Source organism: Aegilops tauschii, chromosome 7 (genome assembly GCF_002575655.3).
Source record: "Aegilops tauschii subsp. strangulata cultivar AL8/78 chromosome 7, Aet v6.0, whole genome shotgun sequence".
Classification (NCBI taxonomy): Eukaryota; Viridiplantae; Streptophyta; class Magnoliopsida; order Poales; family Poaceae; genus Aegilops; species Aegilops tauschii.
In genome coordinates, this window is record NC_053041.3 from 112,202,070 (window position 1) to 112,229,393 (window position 27,324).

At 47.2% G+C, this 27,324-nt stretch overlaps 2 protein-coding genes across 8 annotated transcripts; one reads left to right on the top strand and one right to left on the bottom strand.

The window, feature by feature from the left end:
- Positions 1-7,996: 7,996 nt before the first annotated feature.
- On the bottom strand, positions 7,997-15,515 carry LOC141026898 (uncharacterized). Its single transcript, XM_073503776.1, has 4 exons — positions 14,228-15,515; positions 12,971-13,516; positions 11,971-12,596; positions 7,997-8,470 (listed from the first exon to the last, which is right to left on the bottom strand). Exons 1-4 carry the CDS (start codon positions 15,513-15,515, stop codon positions 7,997-7,999), a joined length of 2,934 nt encoding a protein of 977 aa, XP_073359877.1.
- A 5,942-nt stretch (positions 15,516-21,457) lies between these two features.
- Positions 21,458-27,026, top strand: LOC120968281 (uncharacterized). Of its 7 annotated transcripts, none has more exons than XM_073503101.1 (4): positions 21,458-22,198; positions 22,336-22,439; positions 22,528-22,607; positions 25,326-27,026. In XM_073503101.1, exon 4 carries the CDS (start codon positions 25,749-25,751, stop codon positions 26,655-26,657), a length of 909 nt encoding a protein of 302 aa, XP_073359202.1. In that variant the 5' UTR covers positions 21,458-22,198; positions 22,336-22,439; positions 22,528-22,607; positions 25,326-25,748; the 3' UTR covers positions 26,658-27,026. The 7 variants fall into 7 exon arrangements, 6 of the variants coding, with proteins under 6 accessions (XP_073359202.1, XP_073359203.1, XP_045086913.2 ...); XM_073503102.1 differs by having other exon boundaries at positions 22,549-22,607; XM_073503099.1 differs by having other exon boundaries at positions 21,465-22,198; positions 22,528-24,592.
- The last annotated feature ends 298 nt before the right edge of the window (positions 27,027-27,324 follow it).

Below are 27,324 nucleotides of genomic sequence, written 5' to 3' on the forward strand. Positions count from 1 at the left end.
TATGATGGTATGTACATATACTTTATGCAAAGCAAGTTAATTTTCACTCATTTGAAAGCAAGACAAACACAGAACTAATGCTGCGACAGTCGCATATAATTTATGGCAGGCTAGTAGGCTACAGTGCAAGTCCAAGAAAGCATATGTTTAGAAAAAGAGAAAGGCTCTAAATTTTGTATGTGTCATGTATAATTTTATTTAACTGTAGCAACAGATAAACTGGAAATATTATGAATGGCTTATTGAGCAAAGACAACACACACATAGGAGCATATGTCCTCTGGGAAGGTATCTGGTGCTACCAGTGCACCCGATCTCTGTAACTTGAGAATCGTAAAGAAATCATGGCGTTTTTGTGAGGATGCAATTACAAAACATATTTAACATGGTATAAATTTTTAGATCCAAATTCGAAATAGATATCTCGAAATAAAAAAGACAAATCATGATGTGAATTGGTAGCTAATGCAAACTGGGCCTTCAAGTTATACTCTAGGTACCTTTTTAACTAATGAAATTCGAAACTAGGATCTATATCAGTGAACCAAGCCAGTTAAAGGCAATATTGTTTTTCTTATTTGCAAACTGATTTGATTTTGTAAGGAAAGAGAAGTTTTTTGGATTTTGTACACATGTGTAATGAACCATCAATTTATGTTCTGAATAAGCTTGCTATAGAGTAATGTGCCATTTTACAATGGACGTGATGAGGTAAACTAACATCCTATAAGCTTTATATAAGACCGTGGCCACCATATTGTCTGGTACTGAAGCTTCATAAAGACAAGCACCAAAATCGTATAAGAGAAAATAAAAGCGGTCCTAGATAAGTACCACATGCAGACAAGAAAGCGATGTGCATCTGCTTCCAGTCAGCCCATGTTATAAAAGATGGATAATGCAGCATAGAGAAAACATGATACTTGCAAACTGGAAGAGAGAAAAGAAAATAGGCAAAGCAAGTTGATTGCCATGGTTCCATCATGGCCTTTGGATGTGAGTTAAATTGCAACTGGTGGGATTGAGAGACACGGGGAACTGCTAACATACAATTTTGTCACCGGTGACTTCTCCTTTGCCATTGTTCTTCACTTCACTGCATCTCCCATCAACGATATTGGAAATCTGGGCTGAGTAGCCTATGACTCAGGAACTAGCAAGGTGTTCTTTCGGCCCCCTAGTTTAGCTTGGGACATGTGTCATATCTTCAGTCATAAAATACAAGGTTTTGTTTTTGAGGAACTGGCACTTTTGGCAGTGATCTCCTTATCAATTAAGAGGATATAGAAATACATTGTTAGTGTTATAAATTCAGGATAAGGAATCGCCCAGAGGAACGCAACGAGACATAAAACTAGTCTGGTTCAGGAGGTGGTTCGTTCTGGCAGTCAGAAATGTAGTGCATAGACATCATTGGCATGAAGATGTCTTGTTTGGTGAGGCAAATAAGTCCATCAGCATGCAGAGAAGTATCGTCACTGGGGTTCTTGCACCAATGTTGGAGGAAACTGTGTTTAGAGGATTTCTAATGGCATCCTTGACTATGTGGTAAATATGCATACCGTTTTATTGGTCCAGACACTTATTAATGCTTCTTTGTAAGGGATTTCCTGTGCTTACCTAGAAATGTACAACTGTAGATTGGTGCATCTGCACTTTTTCACCGTAAACACATGAGTGGAGTAGTGTTCAAGACTGATTTCGGAAAGGCCTATGATAAGGTCAAATGGTCGTTCCTTCAACATGCCCTAAGAATGAAAGGATTCTCCGATAAATGGCGCCAGTGGATCCAACATTTTGTTACTGGAGGTAGTGTGGCTATCAAAGTCAATGATGACATAGGCCATTACTTTCAAACAAAAAAAAATGACTACGACAGGGTGACTCCATGTCTCCAATATTATTTAACATCGTGGCTGACATGTTGTCTATTCTGATTGATCGCGCCAAGCAGGACGGTCAAATTGCAGGAGTAGTGCCCCACCTTGTGGATGGTGGCCTCTCTATTCTGCAATATGCCGATGATACAATTCTTTTTATGGAACATGACCTGGATAAGGCTCGAAACCTGAAATTATTACTTTCAGTGTTTGAGCAGATGTCAGGTCTTAAAATTAACTTTTATAAAAGCGAACTGTTCTGCTTTGGAGAAGCTAGTGAAGCAGCGGCTGAGTATGCCGACCTATTTGGCTGTGCGCAAGGCCAATTCCCGGTTAAATATTTGGGAATTCCGATTCATTATCGGCGACTCACTAATGCGGAGTGGAAACATGTAGATGAGCGCTTAGAGAAACGGTTGAGTAGTTGGAAAGGCAAGTTGCTCTCTATTGGAGGACGACTGGTCTTAATTAACTCAGTCCTCACAAATATGGTTCTCTATATGCTCTCTTTTTTCCAAGTCCCAAGAGGGGTCTTGCAGAGGCTGGATTATTTCAGATCCAGATTCTTTTGGCAAGGGGACAGCGAAAAGAAAAAATACAGGCTAACCAAATGAAGTGTGGTTTGTAGGCCGAAAGACCAAGGTGGACTTGGCATTCATGACCTTCAGGTCAAGAATGATGCCTTACTTAGTAAATGGTTGTTCAAACTACTTACTGAGGATGGTGTTTGGCAAACCCTGCTGCGCAATAAGTATCTAGGCCAAAAAGCTATGTCACAGGCCTATTGGAAACCTGGTGACTCACACTTTTGGGCTGGTCTAATGGCGGTGAAGAAACACCTTTTCTGTTTTGGATCCTTTGCGATAAAAGATGGGTCGGAGATTCGTTTCTGGGAGGATAACTGGCTGGGCAATGCCAGCCTCCGAGAACAATATCCAGCTTTGTACCGCATTGTTCACGATAAGAATGATACTCTAGCGCAGGTGCTCAGTTCATTTCCGCCGAATATTTTTTTTAGGCGGGATTTGATTGGCCCCCGTCTTATGTCATGGCAAAATTTATTGTCTCTATTGGAGTCGATAAACCTGACACAAGGACGGGATGTGTTTCACTGGAACCTCACTACATCTGGGTCCTTCACAGTCGACTCTATGTATCGTGCGCTCACGCATTCAGTGGTCCCAGTGGATAATAACAAGAAAATTTGGATGTCGAAGATTCCACTAAAGGTTAAAATCTTTATGTGGTATCTTCGAAAGGGAGTTGTGCTAACCAAAGACAATCTCGCCCGTCGCAATTGGCACGGAAGTAAGAAGTGTAGTTTTTGTACTCATGACGAGACAATCAAACAGCTCTTTTTTTAATGCAAGTTTGCGTGCTCTACATGATCAGTCATCCAAATAGCGTCCAATTTGTATCCGCTCACAAGTGTTGCCAATATTTTTGGTCATTGGTTGGACGGCATTTCAAATAGGTTCAAAATGCTAATTCGGGTGGGAGCATATGCCTTATTATGGGCACTCTGGCTATGTAGGAATGATTTGGTTTTCAAGGGCAAAAACACCTCTCCTTTGCAGGTTATTTTTCGCTGTACGCACTCGCTTCGTACGTGGTCTACACTACACCAAACGGAGTATCAACCGCTATTCAAGACGGTGTGTACGCGGTTGGAGCGGGTGGCCAGGGAGGTCTTCACTCAACATGGGTGGCAGCATAATCTACGGATAGCCGCACCAACTCCTTCGACATAGGCGGACTGTCGGTCATATATGATCCTACTATTGCTGATATGTCACCTTTTTTATATTCTTTCAATTTGTTTTTGTTTGGCTATGTGCATCTTAGTTATGCAGAGGCCGGTGATGTTCATTATGTTTTGTATCCGCTTGATGCTACATTTTGAGTCAATAAAAATGCCCTTTATCGGAAAAAATATATAATTTGTTTAATCAGGTTTTCTACCCTAGTATCTGCACAGCTGTGGTGTTTGCCTTTACTCATCTTACACCAGGGGAGTTTCCCCAACTTTTTGTGCTTGGTAAGGGACTGCATTACCAGTAACTTGGCAGGATACTGCACAAAAACTGCAGCATGCTGAAACCAAACAAATCACAAACAATTGTGCGGCCATATGTATGTTGTGTAACTTGTGTTACATGATTTGACACCATGGAGATTGATTTTCCATGTGTTTAATGTGCACAGGTGTGGCACTGGGAATCTCATATTCTCAAACTCGGAATCTTCTTACTCCTATCGCGCAATCCATGCTGCTTGGAATATTCTTACTAACCTTTCTTCACGTATATATTTTTTCCAACCGGGCATCCCCGTTTCCATTAATTTCTCAACGGAAAGATAGCAACCTCCAGATCAGTCTATTTATATTACAACCAAAAGCAACACCCTCGCAACAGCAGATAACCAAGAACTAGGAAACTAGGAAAGAAGGGAGCGAGCTGGGGGCACTATCAGGAAACCCGCTGAAGCTGCTCGGAATCGAAACAGCTACCACGGGACAAAACCTGATACCACCTAGTCTAACAGTTCAGGAGAGAATAACAAGTTCCATGATAATAGACCATGAACCCTAACTGAAAAAGCAGCACCGAAATGAGACCAAAGGACATCCAATGCTGCAGCCAACACAGCAGCACCTTCCAGCAGCAACCCGACACTAGGGAATCAGACCATTCTCGGCTCAGGATCAGCAACACCCGTCGCCCATAACTTTATGGCACCCTTTTGTTGTACAACTGATAGTATCTCCCTTTTTTAGTTTTTTACCCATATATGCAATGTGGGTGCACACAACGTGGCTTAGGGTGTTTCTTTGGCGGCCCTTGTTTCAACTTCCCCAGCACCCTGGTCCTTTTTTTTTTTGAGGGAATGTCATTTGGCTAGCTTTATTGATTTGAAAAAATAGTTACATTGTTCACAAGCGATTCAAGGATAAAACTGGGGTGGGGGGGGGGGGGGGGGGTCATCGTCCCAGATACAAGAATTATGAGTAATAAAAGCACTTCTTGCTAGCTTGTGTGCTACGACATTGGCCTCCCGATTACGATGTTCTACCAGAACCCTATGAAAACCTATCAAGATGTTGTTGCATTCTCCATTTATCGCTGATGATATGCTGTTGCCGAGAAGCCACCATCTTGCATTGTTTCAACCACTTGCGTGCAGGCTGTTCGGACCTTTGTGCTAGTAGCAATCCCTCTGAATGCATACACTACTGGAATCAGCTTCTTTGCCGTCAAGGCATAGATCACGGACGGCAAAATTCTTTGCCGTCCGCCAGCGGACGGCAAACTTTCCGGATGAACACGTGCCAGCAAAGGATTACGCCGTCCGCCATCCGTGGCCAGCAGACGGCAAAGACAGCGGACGGCAGTGCGGTGGCGTGACAGCCGTTAGGGGGTTAACGGCGCTCTTTGCCGTCTGCCAGCGGACGGCAAAGAGTCAAAGCTCTTTGCCGTCCGCTGACAGACGACAAAGAGCCCAGCTAGGCAGCACTGGGAAGCTGCCACGTGGCTAGCTATGCCGTCCGCCAGCGGACGGCAACGTGATTTGAATCTTTGCCGTATGCTGGCAGACGACAAAGTGACCAAATAGGCAGCCAGTGTTCCCAGGTTTTACAGGTAGCTGCCACGTGTCCTCTTTGCCGTCTGCTAGCGGACGTAAAAAATGCTACATTTCCCCTATTTTTATTTGAATCCATTTAATTTCACAGGAATTCACACACAGATATACATATTTTTTTTACATGCACAGCAGACATATGATGTATCCAACACATAGCTCCATCCATGACAACATACATACATAATAAGAAACAGAGTTCCATCCATACATATTACAGTAACATCACAATGTTCATCCAACACATTGTTCCATGCATCCATATAACAAGTTCCACATTTTTCATCGATACAAACGAAAAAAAGAAAAGGGAAACAAGACTCCATCCATGCAAGCTTCCATATAATGAATTAAATCTGCAAAATGGGAAACAAGAAAGTTATAAGAAAAAGACTAGAATCAGAAGAAGAAGAAGTAAGCATACTTAGGTAAAATGGAGTTAACCTAGCTAATTGTGCCATTTTTGAGTGAACTAAGCATATTATGCCATTTTTGATATAACTTAGAGCTAACTTCATTTTGGAGAAGAAGAAGAAAACTAGAAGAAGAAGAAGAAGAAGACTAGAAGAAGAACTATTCTTCTTCTTTTCTTCTTCTTCTTCTTCTTCTTCTTCTTCTTCTTCTTCTTCTTCTTCTTCTTCTTTTCTTCCTATTCCTTCTTTTCTTCCTCTTCCTTGATTTTCTTCATCTTATTATGTCATTTGTGGACTAAATAGGCTAAATTATGTCATAAATGGACTAAATAGGCTTAACAAGAAGAAAAATGCCATTTTTGAGCTTACCTAGCTAATTATGCCATTTTTGACCTAACTAAGCATATTATGAGATATAACTTAATTAGAGCTAACTTCATTTTGGAGAAGAAGAAGAAGAAAACTAGAAGAAGAAGAAGAAGAAGAAGAAGATCTTCTTCTTCTTCTTCTTTTCTTCTTCTTCTTCCTATTCCTTCTTTTCTTCCTCTTCCTTGATTTTCTTCATCTTATTATGTCATTTGTGGACTAAATAGGCTAAATGATGTCAAAAATGGACTAAATAGGCTAAATAAGAAGAAAAATGCCATTTTTGAGCTTACCTAGCTAATTATGCCATTTTTGACCTAACTAAGCATATTATGAGATATAACTTAATTAGAGCTAACTTCTTTTTGGAGAAGAAGAAGAAGAAGTTCTTCTTGTTCTTCTTCTTCTTCTTCTTCTTCTTCTTCTTATTCTTCTTCTTCTTTTCTTCTTCTTCTTCTTCTTCTTCTTCTTCTTCTTCTTATTTCCTTCCTATTCCTTCTTTTCTTCCTCTTCCTTGATTTTCTTCATATTATTATGTCATTTGTGGACTAAATAGGCTAAATTATGTCAAAAATGGACTAAATAGGCTAAATAAGAAGAAAAATGCCATTTTTGAGCTTACCTGGCTAATTATGCCATTTTTGACCTAACTAAGCATATTATGCCATTTTTGATATAACTTAGAACTAACTTCATTTTGGAGAAGAAGAAGAAGAAAACTAGAAGAAGAAGAAGAAGAAGAACTTCTTCTTCTTCTTCTTCTTTTCTTCCTATTCCTTCTTTCCTTCCTCTTCCTTGATTTTCTTCATCTTATTATGTCATTTGTGGACTAAATAGGCTAAATTATGTCATAAATGGACGAAACACGCTAAATAAGAAGAAAAATACCGTTATCACGGAGGTGTAGGAATGGTCGGGGCTGCGCCAGTGCCAGACGGATGTGAAGGACCGGTCGGGGTTCCGGCATTGGCAGAAGGAGTGGTCGATGCTTGTCAGGAGCCATGCTGCACCAAAGATCATTTCCAATAATGTCTCGTTAGCAAGTTCGCAAACTGAAATGTGAATAGTAGTAAGCAACGACCATTCAAATCAAACTCACCGTGGTCGCCGGAGCAATCTGGGGCATCGGCGGAGGGGCCTGGCCGTTTTTCTCGCACATGGTCTGCACATTTGGTTCTCACGAGTCAGTCATATTAGATAGTAATGCGAACATTACGTGCATGATTCACTACAGGAATCAGATAATTTGCCGTCTGTGCCCTACAGACGGCAAAGACCAAAAAACAGACGGCAAAGAGTTTGCCGTCTGCAAGCTGACGGCAAAGTCAGACGGCAAAGCTAAGTCGGCAAAGAGCACTTTGCCGTCAGCTTTTTATGGGGCAGACGACAAAGATTTTGCCGTCAGCCAGTCTGTCTTTGCCATCAGCCGAAAAAATAACAGACGGAGAAGAAAATCGTCTTTGCCGTGAGCCAGGAAGATCACAGACGGCAAAGCATATTTTTTATTTTTAAAAAACTGTACAAACAGACCAATTGCAGATGCCAGACGGTCAAACGCTTAGACAAAATCCTCACATGCGAGGTTTTTTTTTTCCTAATATTCGTTCGTTTATGCTGTGGTTTAGTAATCTTATTACAATCATCTTTATGTATATGCAATAAAAAGGTTTCATTACAGAGAGATTACAGAGGGGGTCAAACAAAAAAACATATTGCAGCGGGTGCCCGCGCGGCACGGCAGAGCCACGCCATTGCCGGCGCGGCCAGCAGTGGGTGGCCGGCGCGGCACGGAGCGGCCAGCGGTGGCCGGTGCAGCACGGGCTGCGGAGGCCGTTGAGGCACGATGCGCCACGCGCGGGGCCAGCCGGGGACGAGGTCGGGTCCAGTGAGGCGATGGGCGGGGCCGCGGGGGACGGGCGGGGCAGGGGGCGGCGGAGGCCTGTAGAAGCGAATCAAATGGTCTGGGGACGGTGGAGGCCTGCGGGGGCGACGGAGCCAGGGCCGGGCCCGGCAGCGCCGCGGGGCGACGGGGCGCAGACGCCTGCGTGCGGGGGCGGCGGAGCCAGGGCCGGGCCCGGCGGCGCCGGGGGGCGACGGGGCGCAGACGCCTGCGTGCGGGGGCTCCGGGGCGAGGAGACCTGCAGGGGCGCGGGGGCGGGGCCGCCGGCGCTGGGGGCGAAGCGGGTGGATGTCGAGTCAACGGCACCGGGGTGCTCTAGATCGGGAGAGAGGGTGCGTACGAGAGACTGAGAGAGAGGGAGAGATGCGTACGAGAGAGAGGGTGCTCGGGGGAGAAGGAGAGACGAGATGGGAGTCGTGGGTGGTGGCAGGTACAGTCGTGGGTGTGGGCGGGTAGGGTCGTGGGGGCGCATGCGTTGTGGGTTAGTGGGTGGGTGCGGGCGTGCGTCCGATGGTTGTGGGTTGTGCGTCTCAGATTTTGCCAAGTCATCGATCCGTGTCATCGATCCGTGTGGTGTGCTTTCTCTTTGCCGTCTGAAAAAAAAGACAGACGGCAAAGAGCTCACTTAGCCGTCTACCGAAACAAACACAGACGGCAAAGATTCTTTGCCGTGTGCCAAAACAAATACAGACGGCAAAGAATATTTGCCGTCTATGTTTTTGTTAGCAGACGGCAAAGTGAGCTCTTTGCCGTCTGTCTTTTTTTTTGCAGACGACAAAGTCTATTTTGCCGTTAGGTTTTCTTTGCCGTCTGTTGATGATGGCAAACCCTTTCTTTGCCGTCTGCCCGACGAAAAGCTGACGGCAAAGACATCCCCTGACGGCAAATTAGCTGTTTCCCGTAGTGATTGGGCTAATATGCACGAGAAACGTACCACGATGAGCTCGTATAGGGCCCGGTTAGCGCTGTCGTTCCGGTTCCTCTCCTCCTCCAACAGCTTAGCCGTCCTCTCCTCCATCTCCCTCTCCCTCTCCGCCGCCTCCCTTTGTGCCTTCCTTTTTGCCTCCTCCACAAGCTCCTTCGTCTTCAATCTCTCTTTCTCAACAATAGCCTGCAACACACCACTCCTCGTCAGCATTGTAATCATCGACGGACGCACACACAATGTAATGGAGGAAAGGTGAGAGAGTCCGTATAACTAACCGCCATGGCGATCTTCGCGGGCCGTGCACGAGGCGTTATCTCAGGATTAGAGCTACTCAGGCGCTTCTTGATCTGCGGGAGAGTCTTAGGACAACGTATCAGTCCATCACCAATGGCTAGAGAGCCATGGGACCTCCCGCCACCAGATATCATCACCAGCTCTGTATCAAAAGGATCCTGGCTCGGGTTAAAGTCCTCCCCTTTCCTCGCCTTCCCCTCGTGTCTGTACTTCACAAGCTTGTGGTGGGAGGTCTTGTTGGTGAAGCTCTCTGGATCATCTAGGTCAGACTCCGTGAATGGCCTGGCCTTCTTGTACGGGGCCATATGGGCCATGCCATAGAAGTCGAACAGACCTGGCACAGGCTTCTTGTGGTGGTGCGCTTGAGAGAGGGAGGAACAAAATATTAGTTAAGGGCTCAAGCTAGCGTGAAGAATGATATTGCTATGTAAATAGTGAAGGAAATATGCCCTAGAGGCAATAATAAAGTATTATATATTTCCTTATATCATGATAAATGTTTATTATTCATGCTAGAATTGTATTAACCGGAAACGTAATACATGTGTGAATACATAGACAAACAGAGTGTCACTAGTATGCCTCTACTTGACTAGCTCGTTAATCAAAGATGGTTATGTTTCCTAGCCATAGACATGAGTTGTCATTTGATTAACGGGATCACCTCATTAGGAGAATGACGTGATTGACTTGACCCATTTCGTTAGCTTAGCACCCGATCGTTTAGTATGTTGCTATTGCTTTCTTCATGACTTATACATGTTCCTATGACTATGAGATTATGCAACTCCCGTTCACCGGAGGAACACTTTGTGTGCTACCAAACGTCACAACGTAAATGGGTGATTATAAAGGTGCTCTACAGGTGTCTCCAAAGGTACTTGTTGGGTTGGCGTATTTCGAGATTAGGATTTGTCACTCCGATTGTCGGAGAGGTATCTCTGGGCCCACTCGGTAATGCACATCACTATAAGCCTTGTAAGCATTGTGACTAATGAGTTAGTTGCGGGATGATGTATTACGGAACGAGTAAAGAGACTTGCCAGTAACGAGATTGAACTAGGTATCGAGATACCGACGACCAAATCTCGGGCAAGTAACATACCGGTGACAAAGGGAACAACGTATGTTGTTATGCGGTCTGACCGATAAAGATCTTCGTAGAATATGTGGGAGCCAATATGGGCATCCAGGTCCCGCTATTGGTTATTGACCGGAGACGTGTCTCGGTCATGTCTACATAGTTCTCGAACCCGTAGGGTCCGCACGCTTAACGTTACGATGACAGTTTTATTGAGTTTTGATGTACCGAAGGAGTTCGGAGTCCCGGATGAGATCGGGGATATGACGAGGAGTCTCAAAACGGTCGAGACGTAAAGATCGATATATTGGACGACTATATTCGGACTTCGGAAAGGTTCCGAGTGATCCGGGTATTTTTCGGAGTACCGGAGAGTTACGGGAATACGTATTGGGCCATACGGGAAAGAAGGAAAAGGGCCTCAAGGGTGGCCGCACCCCTCCCCTTGGTCTGGTCCGAATTGGACTAGGGAAGGGGGGGCGCCCCCTTCCTTCCTTCTCTTTTTCCCTTCCTCTTTTCCTATTCCATATGGGAGGTGGAATCCTACTAGGACTAGGGCCCCCTCCTAGGGCCGGCCTCCTCCTCCCTTGCTCCTTTATATACGGGGGCAGGGGGCACCCCATGGACACAACAATTGATCCTTGAGATCTCTTAGCCGTGTGCGGTGCCCCCTTCCACCATATTACACCTTGATAATACCGTTGCGGAGCTTAGGCGAAGCCCTGCGTCGGTGGAACATCATCATCGTCACCACGCCGTTGTGCTGACGAAACTCTTCCTCAACACTCGGCTGGATCGGAGTTCGAGGGACGTCATCGAGCTGAACGTGTGTAGAACTCGGAGGTGCCGTGCGTTCGGTACTTGATCGGTCGGATCATGAAGACATACGACTACATCAACCGCGTTGTGATAACGCTTCCGCTGTCGGTCTACGAGGGTACGTGGACAACACTCTCCCCTCTCGTTGCTATGCATCACCATGATCTTGCGTGTGCGTAGGAAATTTTTTGAAATTACTACGTTCCCCAACAAATAGGTCATTTTGGAGCTAAGAAAGGTTATTATGTCATTTTCGAGGAAACTAAGCTAAGTTTAGGTCATTTTCGAGGTAACCAAGATTATTATGCCATTTTTGACCAAAGTATGCTAATTATGTCATTATTGAGCTATCCAAGGTTATTGTGTCATTTTAGAGCTAACTATAGCATATTTAGGCATTCTATAGAGCTATCTAAGGTTATTATGTCATTTTAGAGCTAGTTATGTCATGAATGAACTAGCTAAGATTAGTTTAGGTCGTTATTGAGCTATCGAAGGTAGTTATGCCATTTTTAACTGACTAAAGCATATTAAGTCATTTTATAGAGCTATCTAATGTTATTATGTCATTTTAGAGCTAAATATGTCATAAATGAAGTATCTAGCATGAAGAATGAATTGCATGAATCATGTAGCAAACCACATACCCAGTCCTTCATCGAGAACTCGGAGAAGAGGCGCTGCTGGATGTGTTGTAGAAGACAGCGCGACGAAGCAGTGAGCACGATGTCGTCGACGTACAGGAGGAGGTACGCCATGCCGCCATCGGAGTGGTACACGAACAACGACGGGTCGGAGCGCGCCGCCGTGAAGCCGACCGTGCGCAGGAACGCGGCGAACCGGTCGAACCAGGCACGGGGAGCCTGCTTGAGGCCGTACAGAGACTTGTCGAGGAGGCAGACGAAGTCGGGGTGGTCGTGGTCGACGAAGCCGGCAGGTTGTTGACAGTAGACGCGCTCGGCCAGCTGCCCGTGAAGAAAGGCATTATTCACGTCCATTTGATGGACGGGCCAGTCTCGCGACGCGGCAATGGCGAGCACGGCACGAACGGTAGCAGACTTGACGACAGGGCTGAAGGTTTCGTCAAAGTCCACGCCCGGTCGTTGTGAGAAGCCGCGGACCACCCACCTGGCTTTGTATCGTTCCAGGGAGCCATCGGCCTTGAGCTTGTGCCGGAACAGCCACTTCCCAGTGACAATGTTGGCACCGGGTGGGCGAGGCACTAGCGTCCATGTGTTGTTCGCCATCAACGCCATGTACTCCTCCTGCATAGCTGTTAGCCAAAACGGATCGCGCAATGCCGTGCGCACGGATTTGGGTATGGGGGAAATGGTGGTTGCGTGAGCTTGGAGTGCATACTTGGGGTTGGGCTGGAAGATGCCGTTCATACCACGGGTGACCATGCGGTGTGTGGGCACGGGGGGCGCGTGGGATTGCGTGGGTTTGGCGGGAGTCGGAGGGGGTGACGGGGTTGGCGAGGGGTTGTCGTTGCTCGGAGGTGTGTGCGGGGAGGTAGATGGGGTGGGTGATCGGCAGGGGTGGAGTGCTGGTGGTGACTGGCACGGAGGCGTCGAGGGCGCAGGGGGTTGGTCGAGGCCACACTGGTGGCTGGTGAGGCATGACGCACGGCCCGACGATCTGGGGAACTCGGGGACTGGTAGTTGTCATCATCAGCAGCCGACGCAGGTGGTGTGGGTTCAGGGGTGCGGTAGGGGAAAGAGCTCTCGTCGAAGAAGACGTGCCGTGAAGTAAGAACTCGACCGGTCGATCGGTTGTAGCAACGGTACCCTTTGTGGTCCGGCGAGTAGCCGAGAAAAACACATGGTGCCGATCGGGGAGCGAGCTTATGAGCAGCAGTGGCTGTGGTGTTAGGGTAGCATAGGCATCCAAACACGCGCATGTTTGTGTAGTCTGGGTGGGCACCGTAGAGTAGGTAGAACGGAGTGAGATTGTGGCGCGGGCGACACGGGCGTCTGTTGAGAACGAAGGTGGCGGTGTTCAGTGCTTCTACCCAGAAGGAAAATGGCATGGAGGCGTGGATTAGGAGGCTACGGACAGTGTCGTTTAGGGTTCGTAAGATACGCTCGGCGCGGCCATTTTGTGGGCTGGTGTAAGGACACGACATGCGTAGAGCAATGCCGTGTGTGGAGAAGAACTCGCGGCTGGAGTGGTTGTCGAATTCGCGCCCATTATCTGTTTGAAGTGTTAGAATGTTTAGGTTAAAGTGGCGAGAGACGAGGGTTTGAAAGGTGAGTAAGGTGGGGAGAACTTCAGATTTAGCATGAAGAGGGAATGTCCAGACAAAGTGACTATAATCATCGAGCACAACTAGGTAGTATTTGTATCCAGATAAGCTTTGTACAGGCGAGGTCCACACATCACAATGAACGAGCTGAAAAGGAAAGTAGGATACATGGTGCGAAACTGTAAACGGTAGTCTGGTGTTTTTCCCTAATTGACAGGCATGGCAGGTGTGGGCAGGTGCAGCGACTGTAGAAGGCGATGCTTGCCGCAGAGTGGTCGCCAAGGCATCGCGCCCCGGGTGACCGAGACGTTGGTGCCAGAGATCCACGGTGGCGGCGACAAGGCTGTGGTGCGTGGGAGGTGTGGTGACGGAGTAGAGCTCGTCGTCGTCATCACATCGGAGGATCACCTTCTTTGTGCGCCGTTCCTTGACAGAAAAACCGAGGTCATCAAACTCAACATTAACGGGATTATCGCGAGCGAGGGTTTTAACAGAGATGAGATTTTTGATTATGTTTGGGCAGACAAGAACATTTCGGAGGGAGAGTGGAGAAGATGTAGTGGGGAGGAGTTGGTGGCCGGAGTGTGTGACAGGCAAGGACGATCCATCGCCAAAAACTATGTGGGAGAGAGCAGTGGGGTGAGAGGATGCGAGCATACCTGAGGACGAGGCCATGTGTGATGTCGCGCCTGTGTCGAGGTACCACTCGCCGCCAGCGGGGGTCGGCGGGGCGGGCTGCTGCATGGCCATGCTGTTTAAGGCATGGATGAGGGCCGTCTGGTCCCACGACGGCGCGGCAGGCGCGTTGTAGGGTGGCACCGACGCGTAGGGTGCAGGGGAGCCGTAGGGCGGCGCCGTCGGGTAGTGGGTCGCGGTACCCGCGAACGGAGAAGGCGCGCCGGGACGCGCACCCAGGATGCCAGAGCCCGGGGCATGGGGACGCCATGGCATCGCCCAGGCATGAACCATGCCGGTCCAGGGCGCCGAGGATGGCGTAGGAGGGCGCGACGACGAGGTGTTGTGGTAGGAGCCCCCGCCGTAGTTGGCAGGGGCCTTGCCCTTGCCCTTGTAGCGGCCGCCGCCGCTGTTGTTGTTGTTGGAGCGGCCGCCCCCGCCGGAGTTGCCGCCACCCGAGCCACCAGAGGCTGGCGAGCGCGCGGCGTGGAGGGCCATGTCGGTGGAGCCGGCGCCTTGTGCAGCGTGACGGCTCTCCTCCAGAAGCAGAAAGGCGCGGCAAGCAAGGAAGGTGGGAAGCGGCCGCTGCATGGTGAGAATCGGGATGGCGTAGTGGAGACGAGGAGCGAGACCACGAAACATGTTGAGTACCTGGTCCCGGTCAGTCACGGGCTCGCCGAGGTCAGCCAGGCGGTCAGCACAGTCTTTCAGACGGGCGAAGTAGGCAATGACAGAGGAGGACCCCTGCTCGATCCGGCGGAACTCCGTAGCGAGGAAGACGGCCTGATGCTCGGCGTTCTCCAGGAACAGGGTGGCGATGGAGGCCCAGAGCTGTGCAGCGGTGGCGTTCCGTTGATGAACAAGGCCGAAGATTTCCGGGCTGACCCGGTTGTACAGCCATGACACAATGTGTGCGTCGTCTTGGAGCCAGTACGGCGCCGCCGCGCGAGGTGGGTCGACGATGTGGTCGGTGACGCCGCTCTTAGCGAACATAACCTCAAAGAGGGTGCGCCACTGGGTGTAGTTTGGTGGCGTCAGGGTGAGCACAAGCGGGACATGTTGGTTGATGAAGATTCCGGCCAGGGGAGATGCAAGGGCGGCCATCGCAGCAGATGGGGTGCTGTCAGGCTCACGAGGGAAGAGGGCGCCGCCGCGCGTGGAGTTGGCCAGCGCGGACGGGGTGAGCAGGGGGGTGGAGGTGGCTGGGGCCCGAAGGGGGGTGGTCGGTCCATGGCTGACCGGAGGGGGAGGGGGAGGGGGAGGTGCGGCCATGGCGAGAGGAGTGCGGTGCAGAAGGGCAGCGGAAGAGGAGTTACAGGCTCAGGAGATAGAGCGCATCTGATACCATGTGTGTAGGGAATGTGAGAAGGCAAAATACACCACAGTGCATGCCGATCCATTAGCTCTGTATATATACAGTTTCAGAGAACAGCCGTTGTGCAGTCGTGCACAGGTGGAGATCGTGCGCCTAGTGCGCAGAGAGGGGGGAAGACTAGGTCGTGTATACAGAGGGCTGGGTCAACCAGTGGATATCCGCTGACACAAAGAATAGTTCCAGTAAAAGTGAGGCAGAGAAACGAGTGAATGGAAATTAATGTGGCAGTGTGAGAATATTCCATAGGCGTTCAACATGGGCACCACAAAATAATTAACTATTAGTTCTCATTTTTATTACATGTAAATTTCGCTATCATATTAGGATTAAATGATTTTTTTTTGTAGAAAAAGGATTGAGAGAATTGTTTTGTACATATCCTTCAACTCGTTTAATTTGTCTGGTGAGCAATTTTCATTTGGCATTGCATTTCTAATAGAAATTGGACTGAGTTGATTTTGGCAACACAATAATCATGAAACTTTGTATTGAAATAAAAATACAGCATTCGTCTGTAGGCAAAAGGCAGTCTATATTATCAACCTATGCCGCTAACATGTGAGGACCAACCTTCCTTACACCTTCGATGCTTTTCTTTAGAGGTGATCGGCATTGATGGAGATAAAACATTTGATGTCTGATCAGAGTAAGTCCTAAGTTGAACATTTGGCGCATATATCAGACTAGACAATGTGGCCCAGAGTTAAAGCCTCTGTAGCTAGTCCCTGGAATGTGTTCTTCAACCCAAAGACTACTCAGCCTCAGCTAGAGAGTTGATCCAACTTCAAAACCTGTGAACAACAATAACAAAGGAGAAAGTAGCCATGATCAATATGCACGCAAGAAGTTCCCCATGTCTCCCAATCCCACAAGTTGCAGTTTCGCTCTCATCCAAAAGCCAGATCTGAACCATGACACTCAACCTGCTTTGTCTCTCTTCCTTCCTTTTTCCACATTGCAAGAACTATAGGTGGTAGTAACATGTTTGGTCTCTACTACTCTATCCTTCTTTTATAACATGGGTTGGCTTGAAGCAGATGCATTGTACCATTGTTTCTTTTACTACATTGTTCCAGATATTAATTATTGATCATGGCCATCAGCAAGAAGCATGTGGTTTATTACTACCAACACTTTATATCTCTTGTGAAATTTAGGTGCTTCTCTTTATGAAGCTTTGGGTGCAAGGGCAATACAGATTTCATAATCATATAAAAGGTTAGAGTGGTAGTGCATCATATTACTTGCATTGCAAATGGAACATTACTCGTAGCAAGCTTTATTATCTAGCAGAAACACATGATGATTAATTGGACATAAGTGTACACAGCCAAAAAAAATTTCTCTTCCATTAAAAGAATCAAATCATCTTGCACATATGAAAAATAATATTGCACTTAGTTGCCTTGGTTCGCTAACATAGACTCTGATTCAGAGTTTCATGAGTTAAAACAAAACAAATGACCACAACATAACAAGGTCTGTGTCATGTGTAATCTCAGACCAGAGGACTGCGATCATCTTTTTATGGGCTGTGTCGTGACCAATATTACGTGGATCTCCATTCTGCAGTGGAGTGATGTGCATGTGGCTCCTTCCCTGGATCAGGAATTCTCATCTTGGTGAGCTTCTGCTTGAGATGCCTGCCATGGCAGAGATAGGAAGAGACTGGATTGCTTATGCGTGCTTGGGGTTTGGGCTATCTGGGGGGAGAGAAACGCCCAGGTCTTCGAGAATAAGGTTACTCCCATCATTCAGGTCGTCAACCAACTCAAGGTCGATGCTGGGTACTGGCTGGGATGGATCTAAAGTTCAGGTCACTTGTTGCTTGTTATCGTTTAGGTTGAGGATTGTTTTTTGTGTGGAAAAAGAGGTTAAAACCCCCGGCCTCTGTATCAATCAATGCATACAACCATCTTTATTTATTGTTCAACAAAGATCTGATGAGAACATACATCAAGCCACCTGAAGCCACCACTCACACCTACAAACTCGATAATGTGTAGTGCTCTCATTCCCCATATGTAAAACCGGTGTCGTCGCCGATCGATCCGCATAACTATCGGGACCTATAGCCGGTGCAGCAAATCCAAAGCGTACACCATATGCAACGTTTTAGAGGCCGCCATCATCATCGAACCGCTGACCCATCTTTAGAAAAGAGATCCTCATCATCCTTGCCAGTCCGCCCCTCCGTCGACGCCATCACGGCGCTAAAAAACACCACCTTCCTGCATGCAAACTGCTGAGCACGTCGTAGTCGCCGCCGGTACACCGCATCACCATGCGGCCAAGTACCACCAGCCGATATAGCTTGAAGTACCAGAACGATATGTCGTGCATAGCACCTGCTGAATAGGCACGACACAACGTAGCACCTCTCGGTCAGGCATGACTTGACATCTCCATCAAAGCTCCGTGCAAGACGAAGCCGCTCCACCTCTTGCCTCTATCATCCAGCGCTGCTCCATAAATGATGCTCCCAAGAGAGAAACGGCGCCGCTGCGACATCGCAGTGCCGCCATCGTCCGATCTGAAAGACGACAATGACCCTTTCCTTCTCTATAAAGTTTACATACAGTTTGTCTGCATGGTTTGTAAAACAAAACAAAACAAATGAAAGGGTAGGATAGAGAGTACTCATCTTACAAATGTGGATCGGGAGCCACGTTGCTTAGTGTAAACTGTCAACATTAGTTGGTTGAAGCTGTAATGTTATGTGGATCTTACTTACAATGACATACATATGGTCCTACATTGTCTCCGTTGTGAGTCCCATTTCCGTTCGACAAGTTCGTTTTGTAAGTTATGACATGACGAACGATTTTAACATTATCCCTCTTACCCTCTCTTTTCACATGGAAGATAAGATAAGATTAATCAGACCCATTACTTAATGAAATCAATGACTCAGATTTATTATATACTCTTACCTTTCATCTGGAAAAAAAAGGAGTTAAGAGGGACCATGTTAAAAACCTCATGACATGAATATCACTTGCGAGCGCCATTTCTGGCTTGAGGCACGTATGTACTTGATGCCCCTGATGTATGTTAAAATGCACAAAATCACCATATAGATATTTGACAAATGGCTTTGTACACACAGTGATAGTGCCCATGTAAATTTTAGTCGAATCATCGTGCTTGCTACCATGTGGCGTTGTTCCATCATAGTTTGATGATAAGAGAGCCCTGGTCCCAAGAAATGTGTACAAAATAAAACGGATAAAATTGACATCAATATTACGATGAAAAGTACTAGTATCTAGAATCCCAACATCCAATAGTCAGCAGGTGTGTGCGTAACACTAAATCTGAAACTGAAGTTCAACTTTTTGAAACAAGGCAAAAGATTTGCTATTTTCATTGATTAAGAAGAAGAGAGTTGTCCGGTTAATTAGAAGAAAACCGGACGAAAACCTAAATTACAAACCCCACAAGGGGCACACACGGACGACCTGGCCACCAACAAAATCACGACACAACCAACGACACAACCGTTGAGAGGTAGCACCGAACAACAAAGCAACGCCAAACAGTCGACCGCAGCGTCGAGGACATGGCAGCTCCGATTTTGCCGAGGAGCATCACAGGAGAAAGTTACAAGCCTCACACCGACCTAGTCCAGCGCAACACCTGAAGAGCACCGCTCGTTGAAAACCGCCCTCATGGAGTCATCATTGCCGCAGTGGCCCCGCCGCCCGCAGCTCCGACTTCTCTGTCACAGCCAGAAGCCAACATAGGCACACCCATTGGCGCACTGGACCTTCGGCATCAGAAGGACAAGTCGCGACCCGGCTCTCCTCGCCACCATCATCGTTGCCACACACGTCGCAATGCCACACCACCTCATCGCCGGTCGGGCACCTGCAGAACGCAATGTAGTGCACATCCAGCCTGCAGGAATCACAAATGGGACCAAGATCTTCAAGACGGCGCCCCCAAGAGGGAATACGACGTTGAAGACGACGCCGCCGCCTGATCCAACCAGGATCATGACTTTCGCCCGAAGATCTTGACCCGAGAGCGAAGGATGCCCAAATCACCTCGACGGCGCCTCCAAGGAAGAAAGCGATGCCCACGGGCGCCGCGGCCGCCGGCCAGCAAGAACCGGCCAAGCTTTCGCTCGGATCAATCGACACCACCACTCTCATGCAAGCAACTCCACTGACTCGCGCAACCATGCACAACCACAATGCCATGACTGTGCAGGGACCACCACCATGACTTGCTATCGAGTCAACCACGGCAAACCACCAACATGTAGACTGATGCACTTCCTCCGGGCAGGGAAGGGCAGACTGCCACCCCGCATCCTCCCGCCGGCCAGATCTGGTGGTCCAAAGACCGCGCAGAAAGCAGACGCCACAGCCCGAGCTGCCGGAGCTGTCACCTGCCGAAGAACCGTCGTCGCCGAGCTGCCTAGACAGGCAGGACGAGCCTCCCACCACCAGCACACCGCGGCCGCTACGTCGCCCGCGCGAACTCCACAGCCGTCGACACGTGTCACACGTCAACCACCTTCTCGGGGCCGCCGCCCCAGATGCCAGCCCTCGATGCCCGCCAGAGCTCACAGCTCCACCATGGAGCCGCCAAGCACCACGTTGTCGATGCACACTGCCCGCCGCAGCCCCTCGCCGGCGCAAACAGCCCCGCCATGGAGCCGCCGAGCACCGGCTCGCCGACGCGTCGCGCGCCACTCCGCCGCAGCCACCGAGGGCGGAGAAAGCCAGATCTGGCAAGCACGGCCAGGATCCAGCCGCTCCCCGCGCAAACGCCGTCCCTGCAGCCCCGCCAGGCGCCCGCGCCTCCGGGAAGATGCAGCCGCCGCGCGCGCTACGCCGTGAAAGAGGAGAAAACGCCCCGCCCCACCCTCCCTAGGGCACGCGCGGGCTTCGCCGGCGGCCCCTCCGGCGGCGGCGATGCGGGGGAGTGGGGGAAGAGAGCTTTGTGGCGGCGGTGCTAGGTTCCCCGGTGTCGCCCGAGCTAGGCGACGCGGCGGTCGGGGGGCAGGCAGCCTCCCCTAGTGTTAGGGGTCTGTTGATTTACTTTTGTCAGGTTATGTGGTCTCCAGATAAAAGAACGATAAAGCTGGAAAGATCTTATAACCAGATAACCAAGGACCTTGCTTGCGGTGCTTCACGCACAAACAATTATCTACTCCCTCCATTCCAAAATAGATGGTCCAACTTTATACTAACTTTGTGTCCCTTCGTTTCAAAATCGATGATCCAACTTTATACTAACTTTAGTATAAAGTTAGTATAAAGTTGGATCATCTATTTTGGAACGGAGGGAGTAGCATGTAAAATTGTTGCAGAATTTTGAACTTATATATAGATTCTAAGATATGTCATAGGGATGACACAAATTGGCTTCTTGTTGGCTCCCAAAGAAGGACTTGGATTTTGTAAGATCATAGGACTCGGCTCCTCGACCGATCAGTCGATCTGCTCTCGGTCGGTCTTTCTCGCACCTACGTACAGCTGCGCCGCGTGACGGTCAATGGCATGGAGACATGCAGCGTGCGCGAGGGTCGGTTAGTTCGTTCATCAGAGGATCCGATCCGGGGCCGCAGAGCGATGGTTTTAGTTAGCTATGGGCTTACGGCCGAGGGCGAGATGAATCGATCAACGATTCTCTTCCACAGCAGAACCCACTGATTCGGGGTTTCAAAACAACAAAAATGTACAGCAAAAAAAAAAAAACAAGAAATCGGCGTGAGAAGCCAGTTTGCTATTCGAGGAACGTGATCCCATATACTAAGACTAGGCCCGTAAGGGTTCCTTTTTTCTGTTTTTTTGGAATTTTTTTTACCATGTTTCTTTGAGCGACGTGTGTGCAGCCCTTGTTTACCTTCACGTGTGCAGCCCATCGTACGAGAGAGTTCCTTTGTTTTTTTATATTTGTTTGACTGGCCGGTTTGCATGGTCAAGCTGACGTGCCTATTCTATATTTCCTGGGTTTCCTTCCTTCGACGCGTCTCCGTATGGGCATGCATGTCTGCGCCATGCACCTCGCCACGTTTGCCTCCACCGCTTTGACCGGTCTATCTCTGTCTCTCCCGAAAATTCTGGCTCAATCCCGTGTCGTGGCTCTGCCAACCTATGTGCGTATAAAAGGCCCCCCGTAGCGTGGGTCCCTCCAGTCACCGCTGCACCCAGACGGCTCCTCACCAATACGCCCATCTCTCCTCCCGATGCTGCCCTCCACCCTCCACCCGAGATCCCATGGCGCGCTACGTCGCCGCTCCGGCTGGCCGGCCGAGAGGTGCGCACAGGCTACAACATGAATCGGGAGAGCCATGTACCATCGCCTCACATGGATCTTCCTCGGCTCCGGCTCCCTGCCTCCCATGGATCTTCCTCGGCTCCGGCCCCCTGGCCTGAAGGCGGATAAACAGCGGTGGCCTTCGCGTGGTCCAAGGTGGCACGCCTGCAGCTGGCAGCGGATAGCTCGCTGCCCCGCTGCTCTCCATCCTAATCGGCTCCCCTTGGCCTTCCCCAGCTTCGGCCCCGGCTGCCGGTCCCCTCCATCTGCCCGACGGCCGTCCCTCCGCTGCAGCGCTCTTGCAAAGGTACGCATCGCATCTGCCTTTCCTCTCCTCTGATCTGCGTGGTTTCTTTGTACAGGTAGATGAGTTATTAGTACTAGAATTTCAGATCTAAAGTTGGTGCATATGGTACAGATTCTTAATCTGAGAAGAATGTTCAGGTATCGCGTACAGGTCTGTGGTGAGGACAAAAATTTGGGCGTCTAGCTCCTTGCATGAATGTGCAAGGAATTTAGAACCTGCATCTTTTCTTCAGTATACCATGGTATATTTATTCTTGATCTCTCCTTGACGTTGTGTTGCATTTTTCTCGATGGAAGTAATTTTGGTTTAATTTCACATGGTGTTAAAAGAAATAAACACATGATATGTAGCTGACATACAGAGGAAATGCTACAGCTTGATGATTATTGCAGTACTACATTATTTTCAGGTATGTATTGTTCCTTTTGTGATAGTTCTCTCCTATGAAAGTAAAATGAATCATTTTTATTTTTTGAACAAGGTTGCTCTCTCCTATATAGAAGTAAAATGACTCATTTTTAATTCTTTGAACAAGGTTGCCGAAAGTAGGGCGCTTAAAAAGCTTCGCAAAATCTGCTTACTATAGAAATCTAATGTAGGTTTGTTAGCCTTATAGGGTACTAATATGCTGAACACATGATATTAAATATACAGTACATTGCACTGTGAAGAGTATGTATATACTATCCACACAGGATTTAGTATGTCACACTTGACTTCATCATCCTTTCTTTTCAGATGTATTCTTTAGGCATACACTAATGTGGTAGCTTAGTCATATCCTGTAGCTAATTTAGTCACCACAATACTCAGGATTTTTTCCCGGCTTTGAATATAAATAACTTCCACTTGCCATTTCACATGACAAGCACTACATTTCATTTATTTATGGCCTACAACTTATTATTTATGGATAGGCACAACTGAAGTCTTTAGTTTTTGGGTATCATAGAAGAACGACATTACTTTTTGTAGCGATAGAACAAATTGATCAACGTTTGACCTTTTCCAGCTATTATTGGACACTTACTAGAAAACTGGGCTTTTCACAGGGCAATATTCACATTAGTCCAGGTTCAGTCACGAACCGGGACTAATGTGAGCATTGGTCCCGGTTCGTGCGGCCAGGGGCCTGTCGGGCCTCGTGGGGGCATTGGTCTCGGTTCGTCCGGACCCTTTGGTCCCGGTTGGTTGGACAAACCGGGACCAACGGGCCACGCTCCTGGCCCATTACCCTTTAGTCCCGGTTCCTACCACAAACCGGGACTAAAGGGCTGGTCCTAGTTGCGGCCAGTGTTTACTCCCATCTCGCCAACCGAAGGGCGCTCACACCAGTTTATAAGCCCGTCCTTCTCTGCCTTGTTAAGCTCCTCTTAAAGTGAAAATAGATGCTTTTATACAGGGAATTTGACCTAAATTCACAGTAAATTTCATAGAAATTTATTATGAATTTAGGTTGAATTTTCTCTATAAGCGCATCTATGTTTATTTTTTATATTTATAAAATAAATAAACCTTAATAAAATGAATAAAACTAAATAAACCTTAATAAAATAAAATAAAATAAACTATAGTAACTAAAATAAATAAATCTTAATAAATTAAGTAAAAATAGCAGCAGTAAAATAAATAAAAATAGCAGCAGTAAAATAAATAAAAATAAAATAATTAAAGTAAAATACATGAGTAATTAGAAATAAAATAAATAAGTTTTTTGTTGTAAGTAGAAACAAAACAAAACAAATAAAGCAAAAAAGAAAAGAAATAGAGGTAAAAAATTATGCCATCTACTGGGCCACCACGGCCTGAATACGACTTGAAACCCATCCATGGGCCAGGATTCAGGCCCGCAGAAGGCCCAGTAGGCCCCACAGACAAAGAGAACAGTTAGGCCCGAAAGCCTGCAGTTAAGAGGAGTTCGAGAGGGTGGGCGCAGCAGCGCTTATAAACCACTCTCGAGCTCTCTCAACTAGCGAGGTGGGACTAAACTTTTGACGCGGGGCAGCACAAGGCCTTTGGTCCCGGTTGGTGCCACCAACCGGGACTAAAGGGGGCATTGGTCCCGGTTCGTGGCATCAACCGGGACCAAAGGCCTTTAGTCCCGGTTGGTGCCACGAACCAGGACCAATGAGTTCCCTATATATACCCCATCGCCACATTTGTTTTTTCTGGACGGCGAGGGGAGGGCATTTGGGTGCTCTAGCTCACCTCCTATGCACATGAGGTGTTCGATGAAATGTCTAAGCCACACTAGTTAATCTTTCTTCTCTTGAAACTCGACCTCCGAGCTTCATTTTTCCCGAGATTTTTCTAGGTTTAGCGGTCCGTCACGTCCTGTCCCCGTCTTCACCGCCGTCGATCGCCCGCGCCGATCTCGTCGCTAGTACCACCGTGGTGAGCCTCTTGTTCTTATCTTCTTTCTGAAAAGAAAAAATTCTTACTTTAGATAGTTACTTGTCTAATTTTATTATTTTTATTATTCCCTCTTATTACATAGTGCGATGGTTTTGGTATCCGTCCCCGTTGGCCCTCGTCCTGTCTATGATTCGGATGTGGTATATATTATCTTTTTATAACTATTTGGTTCATTTATTGTTTATGACAAATATACCGACCAACGTGACATAGATTTTATTTATCTAGGAGGTGGTTGAACCGGAAATTCTAACCGACCCTATTGTCGAGAGGTTAAATTTAGTTGAAGAAGAAAACAATTACTTGAAGGAAAAAATAAAAAAATTAAGGAGGAGAAGATGATATTGGAGTTGCATGTTGCGGATGTCGTCGATGATCACAAGATCAAGATGGATGCAATGCGCTTGAAGATTAGAAAGATTAGAAAATATGCCATTCGAGGCTTGGTATCATTATGCCGTTGGATCAATTGTTACCTTGGTTGCGATTATGATCGCATTTGTTTTCACATTGAAATGTTTTACATAGTTTTAATGTATGGTTTAATTAATTAGATGCTCTGGAGAGCTATATATATGTTGTTAGATGAGAACTATATATGTACTTTGGTTTTAATGTGATGATGAATTTCTATTAATTTGGTCACTTAATTATCTATTCATGATGTTCTGTAATGGTTTTTGACACACTTAATTATATATAATGCACGCAGATGAACCGGCAATGGATGTACGGTGACAGACACACCTTCGAGTACATTAAGGGCGTGCATGATTTTCTCGAAGTGGCTGAGGCAAACAAGCAGAATGGTTTTATGTGTTGTCCATACCCTATATGTGGGAATACGAAGTCTTACTCTGATCGGAAAATTCTTCACACCCATCTGCTTTACAAGGGTTTCATGCCACACTATAATGTTTGGACGTGGCACGGAGAAATAGGGGTTATGATGGAAGACGATGAAGAAGAAGAGGACGATGACAACTATGTGCCCCCTGAATACGGTGATGCTGCAACGGGGGAAGCTGCTGAAGATTAAGAGGAACCAGTGCCTAATGATGATGATCTCCGCCGGGTCATAGTCGATGCAAGGACGCAATGCGAAAGTCAAAAGGAGAAGCTGGAGTTCGATCGCATGTTAAAGGATCACAAAAAAGGGTTGTACCCCAATTATGAAGATGGCAACACAAAGCTCGGTACCGTACTGGAATTGCTGCAGTGGAAGGCAGAGAATGCTGTGCCTGATAAAGGATTTGAGAAGCTATTGAAAATATTGAAGAAGAAGCTTCCAAAGGATAACGAATTGCCCGACAGTACATACGCAGCAAAGAAGGTCGTATGCCCTCTAGGATTGGAAGTGCAGAAGATACATGCATTCCCTAATGACTGCATCCTCTACCGCGGTGCGTACAAGGATCTGAACACATGCCCGGTATGCGGTGCATTGTGGTATAAGATCAGACGAGATGATCCTGGTGATGTTGACGGCGAGCCCCCCAGGAAGAGGGTTCTTGCGAAGGTGATGTGGTATGCTCCTATAATACCACGGTTGAAACGTCTGTTCAGAAACGAAGAGCATGCCAAGTTGATGCGATGGCACAGTGAGGACCGTAAGAAAGACGGGAAGTTGAGAGCACCCGCTGACGGGTCGCAGTGGAGAAAAATCAAGAGAAAGTACTGGGCTGAGTTTGCAGCTGACCCAAGGAACGTATGGTTTGGTTTAAGCGCGGATGGCATTAATCCTTTCGGGGAGCAGAGCAGCAATCACAGCACCTGGCCCGTGACTCTATGTATGTATAACCTTCCTCCTTGGATGTGCATGAAGCGGAAGTTCATTATGATGCCAGTTCTCATCCAAGGCTATAAGCAACCCGGCAACGACATTGATGTGTATCTAAGGCCATTAGTTGAAGAACTTTTACAGCTGTGGAATGAAAACGGTGTACGTACGTGGGATGAGCACAAACAGGAGGAATTTAACCTGCACGCGTTGCTGTTTGTAACCATCAACGATTGGCCCGTTCTCAGTAACCTTTCAGGATAGACAAACAAGGGATACCACGCATGCACGCACTGTTTAGATGACACTGAAAGTATATATCTGGACAAAAGCAGGAAGAATGGGTACCTGGGCCATCGTCGATTTCTTTGATAAAAACTTTAATAGCAAAACGAATTATCATAAAGTAAAATAAATAATTAATTAGAAACAAAATAAAATAAAATAAAATAAATAAGTTTTTTGTTGTAAGTAGAAACAAAACAAAATAAATAAAGCAAAAAAGAAAACAAAAAAACTAAATACAACAAAAAGAATTTTCATAAAGAACTTTTTTTATAGAAACTTTAATAGCAAAAAGAATTATCATAAAGTAAAATAAATAAGTAATTAGAAACAAAATAAAATAAATAAGTTTTTTGTTGTAAGTAGAAACAAAACAAAATAAATAAAGCAAAAAAAAAACAAAAAAAGGCAAAAAATAAAAATTATGCCACCTACTGGGCCACCACGGCGTGAATACGACTAGAAACCCATCCATGGGTCAAGATTCAGGCCCGCAGTAGGCTCAGTAGGCCCACATGCATGTACAGAGAGGTTAGGCCCGTAAGCCTGCTTTAGAGAGGAGCTCGATAGCTCAGGCGCACCGCACCTTATAAACAGGTGCGGCTCTCTCTCAGCTAGCGAGGTGGGACTAAACTCCCACCACCAC